The sequence below is a fragment of the Filicampus tigris genome, chromosome 14 (assembly GCF_054856515.1).
Source record: "Filicampus tigris isolate MCC_2025a chromosome 14, RoL_Ftig_1.0, whole genome shotgun sequence".
Lineage (NCBI taxonomy): Eukaryota > Metazoa > Chordata > Actinopteri > Syngnathiformes > Syngnathidae > Filicampus > Filicampus tigris.
In genome coordinates, this window is record NC_141230.1 from 416,210 (window position 1) to 434,483 (window position 18,274).

Sequence of the window (18,274 nt, forward strand, 5' to 3'; positions counted from 1 at the left end):
TGAGGCAACACCAATAAATGTTAGTTTCCTGAACAAATGTCGCAGTGGCAAAAAATGTGGCGGAGTTGCTGCCATTTTTAAATCATAATTTCAGTGTAAAAAAATTGTATCGGCGATCTTAATTAATTTGTATATCTCAGTTTTTTTTAGTGAAAGGTAAACCAAAGATTATTGTTGTAATCATTTATAGACCTCCAAGACAAAAAGGCAAGTTTATGGAGGAATTTGAAGAAATGCTGTCAGTAATCTGTACTGACGATGACTACCTGGTTATAGCTGGTGACTTTAACATTCATGTTGACAACAACTTGGATAAAAATACCAAAGAACTTTATACTATATTTGATACCTTTGGTCTTTCACAACATATAAAAAGTCCAACACATACTCAAGGTCACATTCTTGATCTCATTATCTCGAAAGGTGTTGACATCTCATCAGTTGATGTTAAAGATCTGTCTATTTCGGATCATTTTTGTGTGTTCTCTGAAGTACAAATCATCCCAAAAGTTCAGTCAACCATTGTGTCGACTAAGAAAAGATAAATGAGGACACAAGCGATATGTTTATGAAAATTATGGCTGCCTCAACATCTGTGAATGCAGAGACTGTTGATGAACATCTGGATAAATTCATCTGGAAAATCTCAAATGTCCTTGATGCTGTGGCTCCTCTCAAAATTAAGACCATTTCATGGCGACCTAAAACACCTTGGAGGTGCACTACGAGTGTAATGTCTTTGAAATCAAAGTGCAGGAAAGCAGAGCGTAAGTGGAGAAAAACTAAACTCCAAGTTCACTTTGACCTGTACAGACAATGTCTTTGTAATTTTAACAAAGAATTGTTAATAGCTAAACAACAACACTTTTCTGAAATCATTAGTAAGAACCTAAACAATACACGCACTCTATTTGCTGTGGTCGACAAACTCACAAATCCCCCAAATCAAATAGCGCCAGAACTCCTCCCAACAGATAAATGTAATGAATTTGCCTGCTTCTGTAGTGATAAAGTACAATCCAACAGGTCAAACATCATTGCAAACCAGCAAAATTCCAAAATGATGCAGCACTTAAAATCACCCAGGAAAAATTTGCTTACCATGACAGAATTTGATACAGTGGATCAAAAAACTGTAACAGATTTGGTTCAGCAGCTGAAACCATCAACTAGTTGCCTTGACCCACAACAGTCTGACTTTTTCAAAACTATTGGGAATTCTGTTTTAATTGAATTGCAGCAAATAATCAACTGCTCACTTCAGTCAGGCAAGTGTCCTAAACCCCTGAAAGTAGCTGCCGTCAAGCCCCTTCTAAAAAAAGAGAACGCTGGATGACTCCCTGTTAGTAAACTATAGACCCATCTCAAACCTTCCCTTCTTATCAAAGATAGTTGAAAAAGTGTTTTTTAATCAACTCAGCAAATTCTTGAACTCGAACGGACTTTTTCATACATTCCAATCAGGATTCCGACCTCATCCCATTACAGAAACAGCTCTTATCAAAGTAGTAAATGAAATAAGATTGAACACTGACGCACGGAAGGTGCTGGTGCTAGTCTTATTGGATCTCAATGCAGTATTTGATACAATTGATCATAACATACTGTTGAACAGGCTGGAAACTTGGGTAGGATTAAATGGAACAGTCCTAAAATGGTTTAGGTCTTACTTAGAGGAAAGAAGTTACTTTGTGACCATTGGAAGTTTTGAATCAGATTGGAGCGCCTTGACATGTGGGGTTCCTCAAGTGTCAGTCCTTGGGCCCCTTCTGTTCAGTCTGTATATGATACCTTTGGGTCAAATGTTCAGAACACCAATGTTGCCTATCACAGTTATGCAGATGGCACACATATATATATATATATATATATATATATATATATATATATATATATATATATATATATATATATATATCCCAAAAATGACCGTTCAATCAGCGTATTGTGTCACTGTCTAGAGCAAATTAACAACTGGATGAACCAAAATTTCCTTCAGCTAAACCAAAACAAAACAAAACAAGAGGTAATTGTTTTCAGCAATAAAGAAAAGGATTGCTGTTAGAAAACACCTGGAGTCACTGTCTTTAGAAACCAAAGAGCAAGTCCGATATCATGGGGTGCTGATAGACTCAGACCTGATTTTCAGCAATCATATTGAATCAATCACTAAATAAGCCTTTTATCAGCTGAAAAATATATCCAGACTGAAGGGTTGCATGCTGTAAGCAGACCAGGAGAAACTAATCAATGCTTTCATCTCCAGTAGACTTGATTATTGCAACGGTCTTCTTATTGGTTTCCCTCAAAAGAGCATCAAAAAGCTGCAGCTCATTCAGAACACTGCAGCTCAGGTTCTTACCAGAACAAAGAGATCAGAACATATTACTCCAGTCCTAAAGACTTTAGGCTGGCTCCCAATTAAGTGTAGAATAGATTTTAAAATTTTGCAACTATAAATCTATAAATCACAGAATGGTTTGGGTCCTGAATACATGAAGATCTGAGATCTGCAGACCTGGGTCAATTAGTGGAACTGAGAGTTCAAGGTAAAAATGGTGAAGCTGCATTTAGCTGTTAAGCTGCAAACAAATGGAATAAGCTTCCACAGCCCAGAGTGTAAATGCTTTTAAATCCAGGTTAAAAACTCATACCTTTGATTAAGGTCTCTAGACATTTTTTCTAATTATTTGATATATTTTAGAAAACCACTTTTATTTCTTTACTTTTAAATGTTTTTAAAGTTTTCTGCTAAGGTGCTTAAATGTTGTAGTTTTGTTGGTTGATTTTGTCTTCTCTACTTTGCTTTTGAAATGCTAATGTTTTGTTTGTAAATGTTTGTAGGTGTTGTCTTTGCTTGTGTGAAGCACATTGAGTTGCCTTGTGTATGAAATGTGCAATATAAATAAAACTGCCTTGTCTTTCCTATGTTTGTAGAAAGAAAGGATCTGCTCATTATCCAAAACACACAAGCTCATCTGTGAAGCATGGTGGAGGTAATATCATGGCTTGGGCTTGCATTGCTGCTTCAGGAATGGGCTCACTAGTTTGCTCACTTGAAAAGTGGGTGGCTTCAAACAAAGGATGCGCCATCCTGAGCTGTTTAAACATCTAGATGTAAACACCATGAAATAAAGTCTGGAATTCTGAACTTTTGTGTAATATTTCTCATTTGATGTGAAACCAAAATGTCTACAGTATACAACAAAAACAAAGGAATTGACCTTACAGTTCCAATACTTTTGGAGGGGACTGTACATACAAGAGAGAGATTAAGTGGCATATGACAAACTCACTATCATCAACCTTATAACTGAAGGGATAAGAGTGGAGGTATGCAATAGTGCTGCCCTGAGGGCATTTAAGTCAATCCATTGGAAATGACAGTCTCCCTGCTTCATAATCATTTTGTAGAGCAGAGCTAGTCTGTTAGCTGGACACCAATAATCCTATGACACACACTGACTATCTGATTCAGATGGCTTCAGACAACTGAACCAACAAATGAAAGAACTTCATAAGAAATTATAGATGACACGCATACATTAGCGTGTCTCCTGATGACACAGGACCTCTTGATACCCTTTTAAATTGTATGTTAGATATAGTCATGGATGGCAGAGAATTTCCTACAACTGAATCAGGACAAAACCAAAGTTTTAGTTATCAGCGCTGAAGGTCAGAGAGAGAAACTTTGACCAAAATGACGAGATTTTAAACTCTCACAATGTGTTAAGAACCTGGGCGTCATTTTTGACTGAGCTCAGTTTTATTCCTCATATTAATAATGCAACCAATATATATATTTTTTTAATCATTTTAAGAATATTGCCAGAGTCCGCCCGTTTCTCTCTCAGGCTAACATGGAGTTGCTGATGAATGCTTTTATGTCGTTTGGATTATTGTAACGCCCTGCTTTATGGCCTCCCCAAAAAGAGTATTTCCTCCTTACAAGTACAGCAGAATTCAGCCGCACGGGCGCTGACGACGACCAGAGGGCGGGAGTACATTACGCCAGTTTTAAAATCACTGCATTGGCTCCCTGTGTGTTTCAGGATCGATTTTAAAGTACTTTTATTAGTTTATAAATGTGTTGATGGTCTTGGGCCATCTTATTTATCTGACTTGGTTTTATCATACCAACCCTCGCAGATCCTGAGGTCCTCTGACACCCGTCCTTATACCTAGGGTGAGGACCAAAATGCATTGGCGAGGCTGCATTCAGCCATTTTGGTCCACAGCTTTGGAATAGCCTGTCAGATTTTATTATTATTTATTATTATTTAGTTTTTTTTTTTTTTTTTTTTTTTTTTGGCGGCACGGTGGTCGACTGGTTAGCACGTCCGCCTCACAGTTCAGAGGTCGTGGGTTCGATCCCGGCTCCGGCCTCCCTGTGTGGAGTTTGCATGTTCTCCCCGTGCCTGCGTGGGTTTTCTCCGGGCACTCCGGTTTCCTCCCACATTCCAAAAACATGCATGGTAAGTTGATTGGATACTCTAAATTGCCCCTAGGTGTGATTGTGAGTGCGGATGTTTGTCTCTGTGTGCCCTGCGATTGGCTGGCAACCAGTTCAGGGTGTCCCCCGCCTACTGCCCAAAGACAGCTGGGATAGGCTCCAGCACGTCCCGCGACCCTTGTGAGGAGAAGCGGTACAGATAATGGATGGATGGATAGTTTTTTTTTCAGGTTTTAGCTCCAGTGTTTCCTCGAGGGGGGCCCGGCTGGGAGGTGTGGCTGGCCTCTTGCACTAAGTTTAGGGTTTGCCTTAGTTGATATGGCCCGAGGGTCTCTCTGGTGGTGGTGCTCCCTGTGGCCATGGGCTGTCATCTCAGCGTCGATGAGCTCCCCTTGTGTTCTCTTTCCTCATATGGTTTCTCTGTGCCTTGCCATGTCTCTTTTTTCAGTTTGTGCGTGTGTGTGTGTGTGTGGGGGGGGGGTGCGTGTGTGTGTGGGTGTGTGTGTCTGTGTGCAGGTGTGCTTGTGGATGGATATCTGGCTTTGTGAATATCGCGAGGGAGGGAGGGAGGGAAGGCAGGAGCGCCTTGTTTTTACGTTGTATTTTGACGTTTTTAGTGTACATCACTCTGAGTTGCATTTTATGTGTGAAATGTGCTATATAAATAAAATTTGATTTGATTTAGAATCAAGACTGTTTTAGAAAGAATACACCATCCGAGCTTTTGCATCAGGTAGAATCTTTGTCGTCAATGTTTGACAAGTGACTGTTTTAGTCGAACTTAAAAGTCAAATGTGGCTCTAAGTGAAAGATATGTATCTGGATGTTTTTGACTGCACAAGTATTTCTAAAATCAATATACAACTCCTTTGTTTTTTGTTACAATAAGGGTTAGGTTGAAGATTTTCAAATTATGTTTTTATTTACACATTACGCAATAACCCAATTTCATTGGAATTGCACAAACATTTAAAAACTGCATTTTATTTGGGTTATCTTTGCCTAATACATGTGTTTGACAATCTTAAAGGAAGTGGGTAAATTATGCAAAATATAAGAAGTTGAGAAGAGGCCAACTACTTTTTCATTGCACCGTATGTAATTCTTGTGATGTTATACAAACTGCTAAAATATACATAATTTCACCTGATTGTTTCTTCACATGCACCAAATGGAAGCTTCCCAAACTCCTCCACTCCCACCTCACCTCCAAGAATGTTGTCAAAGTCTGCAAAAAATCCACAAAGAGCATTAGTAAACTGAATTAGCCGTGTATTAATAACTTTACTTATAGAGCACCTTAAAAATTTGTGTTTTCAAAGTGCGTTAACCCAATAAGGCCTTAAGCGCAGGGCGAAACATCTCAAAAACCTAAGGGCATCTGAGAATCATCCTCGCAAACCTGAGGTTTTTCGGGAAATTCAACAAGTACAAAATAATTTATATCTCAGCCCCTGTAGCAGATAGAAAGATAATTCCAAAAGAATTTGGTAGCTTAGACATGTAGCTTTCACACAGACCCAAGTTTAGTGTTTACTGTTTCACTCAAAAATGAAAAAAATAAAGCGCCAGTGCAAGCACTATTTCTAATTTTTAAAAATCACGTGCTGCTTTATTCTTGTTGTGGATGTCTCACAAACTATAGAATGCCAAACACCGTGTAGCGAAAATGGGGGTCACTCCTAAGACTGTAAATAGTTAATAGCGATGGGATCAATGCCTGCATTACTTCTGCTCGCCTCTCGGGGCACCACATCAATATTTTAGGTTAGAGGGGAATTTGACAAAAAGACTCATTAAATCAGTCTTGAAATATGAAGGCGCTACAATAAAATAAGTTGTGAGTTCTTTTACCAAAATAGAGGTTAATAACTTGATCCAAACACACACAATTCACACTTGACTTCTGTATATGGACAATGTTTATTAACTGCAACTACTAAAGCATACAAGAAAATACTACGATATGGCAAGCCGAAATAAACATAGAAGAAAAAAAAAAAAAAAAAAAAAATATCAAACATAATTGGGAGGTAGGGGAAAAATAGGACATCTGATAGATGAGCGTGAGAAGGTGTAAGGATAACTAGAGTGAGGATGGGGGGCTTCGTGAAATGCACAAAGTTTGCTAGCATTCACTACCAATTTTGGAAGCCCTGGCGAGCTGCAAAGTGGTCACTTACGGTTGATCAGGTTGTTTCATGTGAGGAGCAGGTGGAAGGACCTTCACTCAGATAGGGAAAAAAACAAAGGGAAAAATACAAAATAAAAGGGAGGCAGTTGGAAGCGGGACTAAAAGCTTGGTTGGGTTCTCTGGCCTGGCTGCTGCACGGTGTTGGGCTTTGCCCGGACCACCCGGGGGTGATTTTACTGTGGCCTTCAAACAAAAGGGGCAAAGCCGACGTGTTGCTTCAGCTTTTGCTCCCCAGAGCCGGATTTCGGCTCATCTGCCACATATATGTGGTGGCGGAGATCCCAGGTCATCAGCTTTTGCAGGTTGACCGCTGAAGTTTTCCGGGCAGACTTGTCGCGCGTGGGAGCACAATCAGAAATCCAACCAAAAGATTTTTAAAAAATGCAGGTGTTGAAGGGAGTGAGAGGGTTGTGAGCCAGAATTGGGAGCCAAGACTGCAACAAGAGAGAGCCAAAAAGAGAGGAGCCAAAAAGAGCAAGACCTTTTTATCCCCTTCAGCAAGTAGAGGTGTGATGGGTCTGCCCCTCAGCACGAGTTTCAGGTGGGCCTCAATTAGTGACATTAAAGTTAGATTTGAGTCTACTGAATTGTCCTTTTTAAAACGTTTGTGCATTTCACAATTTATAAATTTCATCAGCGTTCATGCTTCAGCTGGAAACATCTCATTTTGAATGCATCCAAAGTTCAGGAGACAAAGATATGAGTTTAATCCTATATCTTCACTGTTATGTCATAAACCTGCCCAGGAAAATGATTAGTACCATAGAGAAGCAGATTCATCAATGCAAAGTTAGCAGGATAAGCACAGTAAACAATATACACACATACATTCAAATATGTTTCATTTCAAGGTAATTTTGATTGACCAAAATGCATAGGAAGTTTAAAGCTGCAGCATGTCTTTGTCAAATCAAATGGCAGGGATTCCCTCGTGATTCAATTGTGTTGATCGAAGTGAGACTGGAGCAGACTTGGTGGCAGTCCTGGATGAATCTTGTGTCCAGCCCTGGAGACGTGGTCCACATGAAGGCATATTCATTACATCATCATTGTCTACAAACATACAATCTACTGTTTCTTTCCCATATTTCACTATTGACTGGTTTTACTGATTCAAAGTCCACAAGAGGGGCGTCTCTATCACTGCCATAACTTATTTCAGAGCTCCGCGATCGTTTGCCATTACTGCTCGAAAAAATTCAGAGACATACTCCGAGGGCTCGCGACACAGCCACGTGTATATTGTAATGCATTTCATTGGCTAAGAGACCGAGAATTGGATAAATAAAAACATAATAAGAATGTGGTCCTCCACATTGGGTTCCATAGATTTCTTGATCATTGTTTTCAGTAATAAGAGCATAGAAACTGATGGCGCTGTCTCAGTGCTCAAAATTGTGGTGATTGTCTTCAGAGGTTTCATGATCTCAGTCACACTCTCTGCGACACTCATCTTCAGATCAGTCGGATTGATAATATCCTTATTCTTGAGGGCACTCTCTGTTAGTGCAAAACAGCAGTTAGACACTATCTATCTATCTACAGATAGATGAATGGAATCTATCTACAGATAGATAGATTCCATCCATCTATCTATCGATAGATAGATAGCTGGATGGAATCTATCTATCGATAGATAGATGGATGGAATCTATCTATCGATAGATAGATGGATGGAATCTATCTATCTATCGATAGATGGATGGAATCTATCTATCGATAGATAGATGGATGGAATCTATCTATCGATAGATAGATGGATGGAATCTATCTATCTATAGATAGATGGATGGATGGAATCTATCTATCTATCTATCGATGGATAGATAGATTCCATCCATCAATCGATAGATAGATAGTTAGATGGATGGAATCCATCCATCCATCCATCGATAGATAGTTAGATGGATGGAATCTATCTATCCATCGATAGCTAGTTAGATGGATGGAATCTATCTATCCATCGATGGATGGAATCTATCTATCCATCGATAGATAGATAGATGGATGGAATCTATCTATCCATCGATAGATAGATAGATGGATGGAATCTATCTATCCATCGATAGATAGATAGATGGATGGAATCTATCTATCCATCGATAGATAGATAGATGGATGGAATCTATCTATCCATCAATAGATAGATAGATTTCATCCATCTATAGATAGATAAGATTCCAGATAGATGGATGGATGGATGGATGGATGGAATCTATCTACCTATCTATCGATATAGATAGATAGATTCCATCCATCTATCTATCTATCGATGGATAGATAGATTCCATCCATCTATCTATCTATTTATCGATGGATAGATAGATTCCATCCATCTATCTATCTATCTATCGATGGATAGATAGATTCCATCCATCTATCTATCTATCCATCGATGGATGGAATCTATCTATCCATCGATAGATAGATAGATGGATGGAATCTATCTATCCATCGATAGATAGATAGATGGATGGAATCTATCTATCCATCGATAGATAGATAGATGGATGGAATCTATCTATCCATCGATAGATAGATAGATGGATGGAATCTATCTATCCATCGATAGATAGATAGATGGATGGAATCTATCTATCCATCGATAGATAGATAGATGGATGGAATCTATCTATCCATCGATAAATAGATAGATAGATGGATGGAATCTATCTATCCATCGATAAATAGATAGATAGATGGATGGAATCTATCTATCCATCGATAGATAGATAGATGGATGGAATCTATCTATCCATCGATAGATAGATAGATGGATGGAATCTATCTATCCATCGATAGATAGATAGATGGATGGAATCTATCTATCCATCGATAGATAGATAGATGGATGGAATCTATCTCCATCCATCTAACTATCTATCTATCGATGGATAGATAGATTCCATCCATCAATCGATAGATAGATAGCTATATGGATGGAATCCATCCATCCATCGATAGATAGATAGTTAGATGGATGGAATCTATCTATCCATCGATAGATAGATAGTTAGATGGATGGAATCTATCTATCCATCGATGGATGGAATCTATCTATCCATCGATAGATAGATAGATGGATGGAATCTATCTATCCATCGATAGATAGATAGATGGATGGAATCTATCTATCCATCGATAGATAGATAGATGGATGGAATCTATCTATCCATCGATAGATAGATAGATGGATGGAATCTATCTATCCATCGATAGATAGATAGATGGATGGAATCTATCTATCCATCGATAGATAGATAGATGGATGGAATCTATCTATCCATCGATAGATAGATAGATTTCATCCATCTATAGATAGATAAGATTCCAGATAGATGGATGGATGGATGGATGGAATCTATCTACCTATCTATCCATCGATGGATAGATTCCATCCATCCATCGATAGATAGATTCCATCCATCCATCGATAGATAGATTCCATCCATCCATCGATAGATAGATTCCATCCATCCATCGATAGATAGATTCCATCCATCCATCGATAGATAGATTCCATCCATCCATCGATAGATAGATTCCCTCCATCCATCGATAGATAGATTCCCTCCATCCATCGATAGATAGATTCCCTCCATCCATCGATAGATAGATTCCCTCCATCCATCGATAGATAGATTCCATCCATCCATCGATAGATAGATTCCATCCATCCATCGATAGATAGATTCCATCCATCCATCGATAGATAGATACCATCCATCCATCGATCGATAGATACCATCCATCCATCGATCGATAGATACCATCCATCCATCGATCGATAGATACCATCCATCCATCTATCGATAGATACCATCCATCCATCTATCGATAGATACCATCCATCCATCTATCGATAGATACCATCCATCGATCGATCTATTTATCGATGGATAGATAGATTCCATCCATCTATCTATCTATCTATCGATGGATAGATAGATTCCATCCATCCATCTATCGATAGATGGATGGAATCTATCTATCCATCGATAGATAGATAGATTCCATCCATCCATCTATCCATCGATAGATAGATTCCATCCATCCATCTATCTATAGATAGATAGATAGATAGATTCCGTCCATCTATCTATCTATCTATCGATAGATTCCATCCATCTATCTATCTATCTATCGATAGATAGATTCCATCCATCTATCTATCTATCTATCGATAGATAGATTCCATCCATCTATCTATCTATCTATCGATAGATAGATTCCATCCATCTATCTATCTATCTATCGATAGATAGATTCCATCCATCTATCTATCTATCTATCGATAGATAGATTCCATCCATCTATCTATCTATCTATCGATAGATAGATTCCATCCATCTATCTATCGATAGATAGATTCCATCCATCTATCTATCGATAGATAGATTCCATCCATCTATCTATCGATAGATAGATTCCATCCATCTATCTATCGATAGATAGATTCCATCCATCTATCTATCGATAGATAGATTCCATCCATCTATCTATCGATAGATAGATTCCATCCATCTATCTATCGATAGATAGATTCCATCCATCTATCTATCGATAGATAGATTCCATCCATCTATCTATCGATAGATAGATTCCATCCATCTATCTATCGATAGATAGATTCCATCCATCTATCTATCGATAGATAGATTCCATCCATCTATCTATCGATAGATAGATTCCATCCATCTATCTATCGATAGATAGATTCCATCCATCTATCTATAGATAGATTCCATCCATCTATAGATAGATTCCATCCATCTATAGATAGATTCCATCCATCTATAGATAGATTCCATCCATCTATATATAGTATAGATTCCATCCATCTATCGATAGTATAGATTCCATCCATCTATCGATAGTATAGATTCCATCCATCTATAGATAGTATAGATAGTATAGATTCCATCCATCTATAGATAGTATAGATTCCATCCATCTATAGATAGTATAGATTCCATCCATCTATAGATAGTATAGATTCCATCCATCTATAGATAGTATAGAGTCCATCCATCTATAGATAGTATAGAGTCCATCCATTCATCCATCCATCTATCTATCAGCCCGTACCCGAATACAGACAATCTACCAGCCATCTATCTATCAGCCCGTACCCGAATACAGACAATCTACCAGAGCTGGGCACTTGACCCTCCGTCCTTATTCATAAAAATGATCAGCCCCTGACCCCGTCCGTCCTCCTCCTTTTAAAGTGCTTCCATCCACGCATGAGGGACAATTAGTGGGCTGGACTAAAATACACCTCCGCCCTTGCTTTATCAGACCCTTTTTTGAAACTTGTCCCCCCGAGTCCTTCGTCCCAAAAATGGGAGTCAGTCCGGGACAGATGGACGAACCGTTCTGGCCCCGACATGGTGTGTGTCACAGTTAACTGTGCATGTCGTGTGCAGGTCATGACCACGGCAGAGGATGTGAAAGCAATAAACACCCATTCCGAAGAATGCATGTGTCAGTTTTGTTGTGAAGAGAGCTACACGACCTTTTCTATGCCAAAACCAAGGAGGGATACACATCACTGCCCCTCCCCCCGCTGGGCAAAGCTGATCACAACCTGGTGGCTCTCCAGTCTGTGTACAAACCTCTGGTCCGCAGGCAGCCAGCTGTGACCCGCACGGTTCAGAGATGGTCTGGAGAGGCCGAGGAGGTCTTAAAGGACTGCTTCAGCTCAACTGTGTGGGAAGTATTCAGCGATGCTCACGGGCAAGACATTAGTAATGTAACGGACACTGTTACAGACTATATAAATTTCTGCATGGAGAACACCATACCCACCAGGACAGTAAGGTGTTTCTCCAACAACAAACCCTGAATCACACCAGACATAAAAGCTCTCCTGAAGGAGAAGAGGAGGGCTTTTGCGTCAGGCAACATAGAGGAGCGGAGGACTGCGCAGCGCCAGCTGAGGAGGAGGATCAGAGAGGGGAAAAGGTCCTACAGGAAGAGGATGGAGGAGCAGCTGCTGCAGAATAACGCCAGGGGAGTCTGGAGGGGCCTGAAGACCATCTCAGGCCACGGACAACCCAAGACCCGGACTGGGGGGGACCTGCAGTGGGCAAATGAGCTGAATCTCTTTTTCAATAGGTTCGATCAGATGCCTGCCTCCACTCAGTCTCTCCTGCTGCAGTCTCCACCTACTCCTCCTGCTGGGCGTGTCACCCCCTCCCCTCTTTTCTCCACAGTCCCCAGCTCCCAGCTACACCAGATAGCCACCACTCCATCCTGTCCAGCCTTGGCCTTCACAACATCTCAGGTGAGGAACCAGCTGAAGAAGATGAAGGTGAGGAAGGCAGCGGGGCCAGATGGCATCAGCCCCCAGCTCCTCAAATCCTGCGCAGACCAGCTGTGTGGAATTGTCCAGCACATGTTCAACCTGAGCCTGAAGCTGGGCAGGGTCCCCCAGCTATGGAGAACATCCTGCCTGGTCCCGGTGCCAAAGACCCCCCACCCGAAGGAGCTCAACAGCTTCAGACCAGTGGCGCTGACGTCTCACCTGATGAAGACCCTGGAGAGACTGGTCCTTGTCCACCTGCGCCCCCTGGTGAGCTCCTCAATGGACCCACTCCAGTTCGCATACCAGCCTGGCATCAGTGTGGATGATGCCATCATCTACCTCCTCCACACTTCACTCTCCCACCTGGAGAAGGCGGGGAGCACTGTGAGGATCATGTTCTTTGATTTCTCCAGTGCTTTCAACACCATCCAGCCCACCCCATTGGGAGACAAGCTGGAGCGGGCGGGGGTGGCGCACCACCTCACCACATGGATCCAGGACTACCTCACAAACCGGCCACAGTATGTGAGGACACAGGACTGTGTGTCTGACGTGCTCCTCTGCAGCACGGGGGCCCCACAGGGAACTGTCTTGGCTCCCTTCCTGTTCACCCTCTACACCTCGGACTTCAACTACAACACCCCTACCTCTCACCTGCAGAAGTTCTCTGACGACTCTGCGATTGTCGGCCTCATCACAGGCGGAGATGATCGGGAGTACAGAGAACTTACTCAGGGTTTTGTGGACTGGTGCCAGCAGAACCGCCTCCTGATCAATGCGGGGAAATCCAAAGAAATGGTGGTGGATTTCGGTAGGCGCCAGCACTCTTCACCTGCACCAGTGAATATCCAGGGAACAGATGTTGAGAGAGTCTCAACTTACAAGTACCTGGGTGTTCATCTGAACAATAAACTGGACTGGTGCGACAACACAGACGCCCTCTATAGGAAGAGTCAGAGCAGACTCTTCCTACTCAGGAGACTGAGGTCTTTTGGGGTTCAGGGGACACTCCTCAGGAACTTTTATGACTCGGTGGTTGCATCGGTCATCTTCCAGGGAGTGGTCACCTGGGCAGGCGGCGTCTCGGCCCGGGACAAGAAGCGGCTGGACAAACTGGTCAGGAGGGCCGGCTCTGTCCTGGACTCTGTGGACTCGGTGGGGGACAGGAGGATGTTGGCCAAGCTGTCATCAATGCTGGACAACCCGGACCACCCCCTCCAGGGCACCCTAACAGCACTCCGCAGCTCCTTCAGTGACAGACTGTTAAATCCTCGCTGTGCAAAGGAGAGATTCCGCCGTTCCTTCTTGCCTGCTGCTGTCAGACTCTTTAACAAGAACATTGTGTAGTCTCTACAAACTGGCGGACATTAGTGCAATTGTGCAGTCCTGCACCTGAGCTCATATCGTGCAATACCCAATATTCCCCACTACTGTAATACCGTGCAATACTCAACATTCCCCACTACTGTTAGTCTAGTTTTATTTTTATCCAATGCTGTCCCTTACATTTCACTACAGCACTGCAGCACTGTCACTTACTTAGAGTATTTTTTCCTCTGTACTATGTACAGGCCGAAATGAGTGTTCCTCATACTTTTTATGTAGATGTAGGTTGGTGTGTATATACATGTGTATATACACGTTACTGCGTATATTTACATAGGTTTGATCCTAAATGTTTGCCGTCAAAGTTATACATTAATGGCCACATTATGCCGCCGTCCCTGTGTGACCTATATCTTTACTGCTGTAACAATGAAAATTTCCCCACTGTGGGATCAATAAAGGCATTCTTATCTTATCTTATCTTACATGTTACGGTGTGTGTATTTGATACGCTAACGTATCGCAGCATCTACTATAGAGTAAGGAGGCATTTGTCAGTGAACTCAACAACCAAAACAGTGTGTGTTTATGCCCGTGGTTGACATCTGTCTCTCTCACCCTCCAAAAAACATCAGCAAAACCGGCATACTTGACCCGGTTACTGACAATTACTCTGACAGACAAAAATCCACTTCCATCAGTGCGTAGTCCAACATTTTTAAAAAGTATCCCGCCATTTGTCAACCGCCATCTAAATGGGCGTCCGTCAGTGCCAGACTGACATAAATAAAGTTGTATGGTAGTGTATTGTACTGATTGTCAGAGAGCAATTAGTTTCTCAATGAATTTATCAAATTTATTTGTTAATAGTTTCCGGCCGCGACCCCCCGGCCAAATTCATAAACATTGTCGGCCCCCACCCCGTTCCGACCTACTCAACCCCACCAGAAAAAAAAAAAAAAAGTGTGCGATGCCCCCGCAGGAGAGATGCTAACGGAAGAGGTTTGTTTAAAGACAATTAGCTGGCTAAGTTACTATTCAAACACGCTGCAGACACGCTTCAAACGCGCCACTTACTCACGTACTTACCCATGTAGTGTGTGGACCTACTTTTCCAGGCGTAGTTTTTCGCTCTGTGATTTCCTCAGTGCGCCGCGACATGCGCGGAGTGTTCAAGTGTTATCAGTGATTCAACTCGTCTGTGAATCAATGCCGTTTACGCAATAAAAAGAAGCTGCGCTTTGAGACTTCTCCAAGTTATTAAGTTGTGAAAGACACAACAACCCAGCTGCGTGTACTGTACTTTCTTCCATTGCGAGCCCTGGGGTCGGTTTTGTCGTATTGTATAATTATTTGGGTCCAACAGACGACAAGTCTGCAAGGATTCAAGTTACTTATTTTCCACACGTGCCCTCCTTCACACTTCCCGGCCTTCAAAATAAAAGCATGCCAGCAAACCACTACACAGCAGTTTTGCTACGCCGTACTTCCGGAAGTAGGGAAGTGCATGATGTGTCAGTGTCATACTTGAGTGCTGCGCGCAGCTTGATTTTCCTCCCGGACACAATTTGTTTTGAAAGAAGCCTAAAAAGAAGCCTAAAAAGAAGCCTTTCACCGAGTAGGCTGAGATGAAATTTGGTCGCCTCGCGGGCACGTCACACGCATGAGGTCCGATTAGTGGGCCAGACTAAAATCCACTTCCAGCCATGCTTAGTCCAGTCTTTTTTTTTTAATTTGTCACCCCCACCCCTCCGCCCCAAAAATGGGCATCCGGCTGGGCCGGAGGGTCCGACCGGTCCGGCCCAGGGATGGACTGCCCAGCTCTGCGTTCAATAATACACTAACTTGAAAGTGTATGAAACATTTTCTGTTAACTGCAATGATGTTTAAGAGCCATAGGGTGTCAGTAATGACTAACACAGTCAAACAAAATCTCCCCCTGCATACATCTTAATAGTCTCATTTGAGTAACATTGCCTCAGATATCAGATACAGTCGAAATGCAAACCACCTGGGCCACAGGAACTTTGTATTACCAGGAATTTATATACGATCCCCATGGAAGCTGAAAAAAGTCTGTCCTTTCCTGCTCAAGCTCTTGTCCACAAGACTTGACCCCAGATTAGCGGAAGTAGGATAGCTGGATCGGTTATCTAAAACATTTACAATGTGTTAAAAAAGTGTGTATTCATACATAGGGGGGCTGGAATATATCCCCTGCGATAAATGGGAGTTCACTGGAGTTCACATGAAAAGTGTAATCTGTAAAGTGATCAAGACAGCTGAGCATATAAAGGGGGCAAAGTCTGTGAATGCATCTGATACAGCACATTGAAAATCACCTTCACAATATAAACCTACCAGGAGGCTGCAGTGGCCACGAATGCTGCTGCCAGTCCTGAAGAATATAGGTAAAACGGATTGCAACGTTGATTGGCGGTAAGGGGTATATGGTGTATCCCTAAAGACAAGGAGAGAAGTGTATTGTGACAACATTTATAATATTAGCATTTTATAATATGTACATTATTAGGGCCCAAGCAGTTACTAGCAGTTCAAAGCAATTGGCAAAATATTAAGGATTTTACTGACATTAAATGTGAGCTCCTATGAAGAAAAGCCATCACCTCCACAAGATCGCAAATATTTGGCCCATTGTATTAATATTTTTACAGGTTGAAAAGGAAAATAGTAGGGAAGTGCATATGAGTTCTGGTAGTGATTGGTCGTAGTTTTCAGAAATTAAGCGACACGAAAATATTTTCAGACAGGCAGCCAGCCAGCACTGGCAGCTAACAGCTAAAGCCACTGGCGCTGCCAGGGCAGCAGTTGCCGTTCGGCCGCTGAGGTGAGTAGGTCAAAATTGGCCAGGCATGGAGCTTCAGTTGAATGCTCCTTATACAACCAAGTTAGTGGGACAAACGCTGGCTCCTGTTGCGGACTTTGGGCTGCTATTGCTGGGCAAAGAGAGGCGTTACAAGAGTAATTATTTACTGATTTCAGCAAATCAATTTGATAAAATTGAAAATGAGAGGATAGTTACATTATTCTGATGAAAATTTTTGAGTGAAAAATGGGCCATCCTCGCTGGACCATTCCTTTAAGTATTTCCTCTTATGTGGTGAAGAAAATATGAAATGCACAATTCGATGGCCCATCCCTGTCATACAGTATGGCAAAGTATGTTGAAAAATCAAGATTTGTATACATGTTATCATCCGAGGTCTTGAGATGGGTATAGACCAAGTTTAAGTCAATCAGATGAAACCTCTCGGACAAGGTCGCAAAAGTATGACCCCTGTAAATGTGCAAAAAATGTGCCAAAATTGTTCATTCCAAAAAAAGCACAGCTCACATTCTGTAAATTTTAACAGCGATGGGCACTTGACCCTTTTTTGCCAGTCCATCTTCCGTCCGCGATTTGGGTACCCTCAGTCCTTGTCCCTCTGTCCTTATCCATAAAAATAATCATCCGATCCCATCTGTCCTCGTTCTTTGAAAGTGCTTCCATCAGTCCACCCCTCATTCCCCCGCACCAAAAAAAAACAGACAAACAAACAAAAAAAACTGTGTATGTCGTGGGAGGGTAGCGGTATCGTGATACATAAGCATTATTTAAATTTCATTAGATGGCTAATTTCCTATGCACATTCACTTAGCAGGGGGGAATTTGGTGAGTTGATTGAATTGTTTACAAATGTTTAACCAAGATAGCATTTGGGCTGCCAACATAAGACCATCATGATGTGATGAAAGTGATGATGATGATGCGGACCGTAGCAAGCCAGATGACTTCATGAGAATATTTAAAATCGATTTATAATGCAATACTATTGTGTTTATTGCAAAACATTTGCGTTATAAAGAAATAAGTTTTCAGTTGTATTGTGTTATTTTGCAATAAAGTTATTGTAAAATATGAATAATTGCAATAAAATGATTGCAAAATAACGTAAGGTTATTTTAGAAGGGAACAAAAGACTTCCAC

At 41.4% G+C, this 18,274-nt stretch overlaps 1 protein-coding gene across 5 annotated transcripts in view; it reads right to left on the bottom strand.

Annotated features, from left to right (window-relative positions):
* rab3gap1 (RAB3 GTPase activating protein subunit 1) overlaps window positions 1-18,274 on the bottom strand; it is a 188,794-nt gene that overhangs the window by 144,690 nt on the left and 25,830 nt on the right. For all 5 annotated transcript variants that reach the window (XR_015089492.1, XR_015089493.1, XM_086051122.1 and 2 more), the window contains 2 exons: window positions 16,648-16,747; window positions 5,603-5,684 (listed from right to left, as the gene is read on the bottom strand). Coding sequence is in view for 3 of the 5 variants with exons in the window: in XM_086051122.1 (XP_085907248.1) it covers window positions 5,603-5,684; window positions 16,648-16,747 (182 nt within the window). In the remaining 2 variants the exon portion in view is untranslated. The remainder of the gene's footprint in view (window positions 1-5,602; window positions 5,685-16,647; window positions 16,748-18,274) is intronic.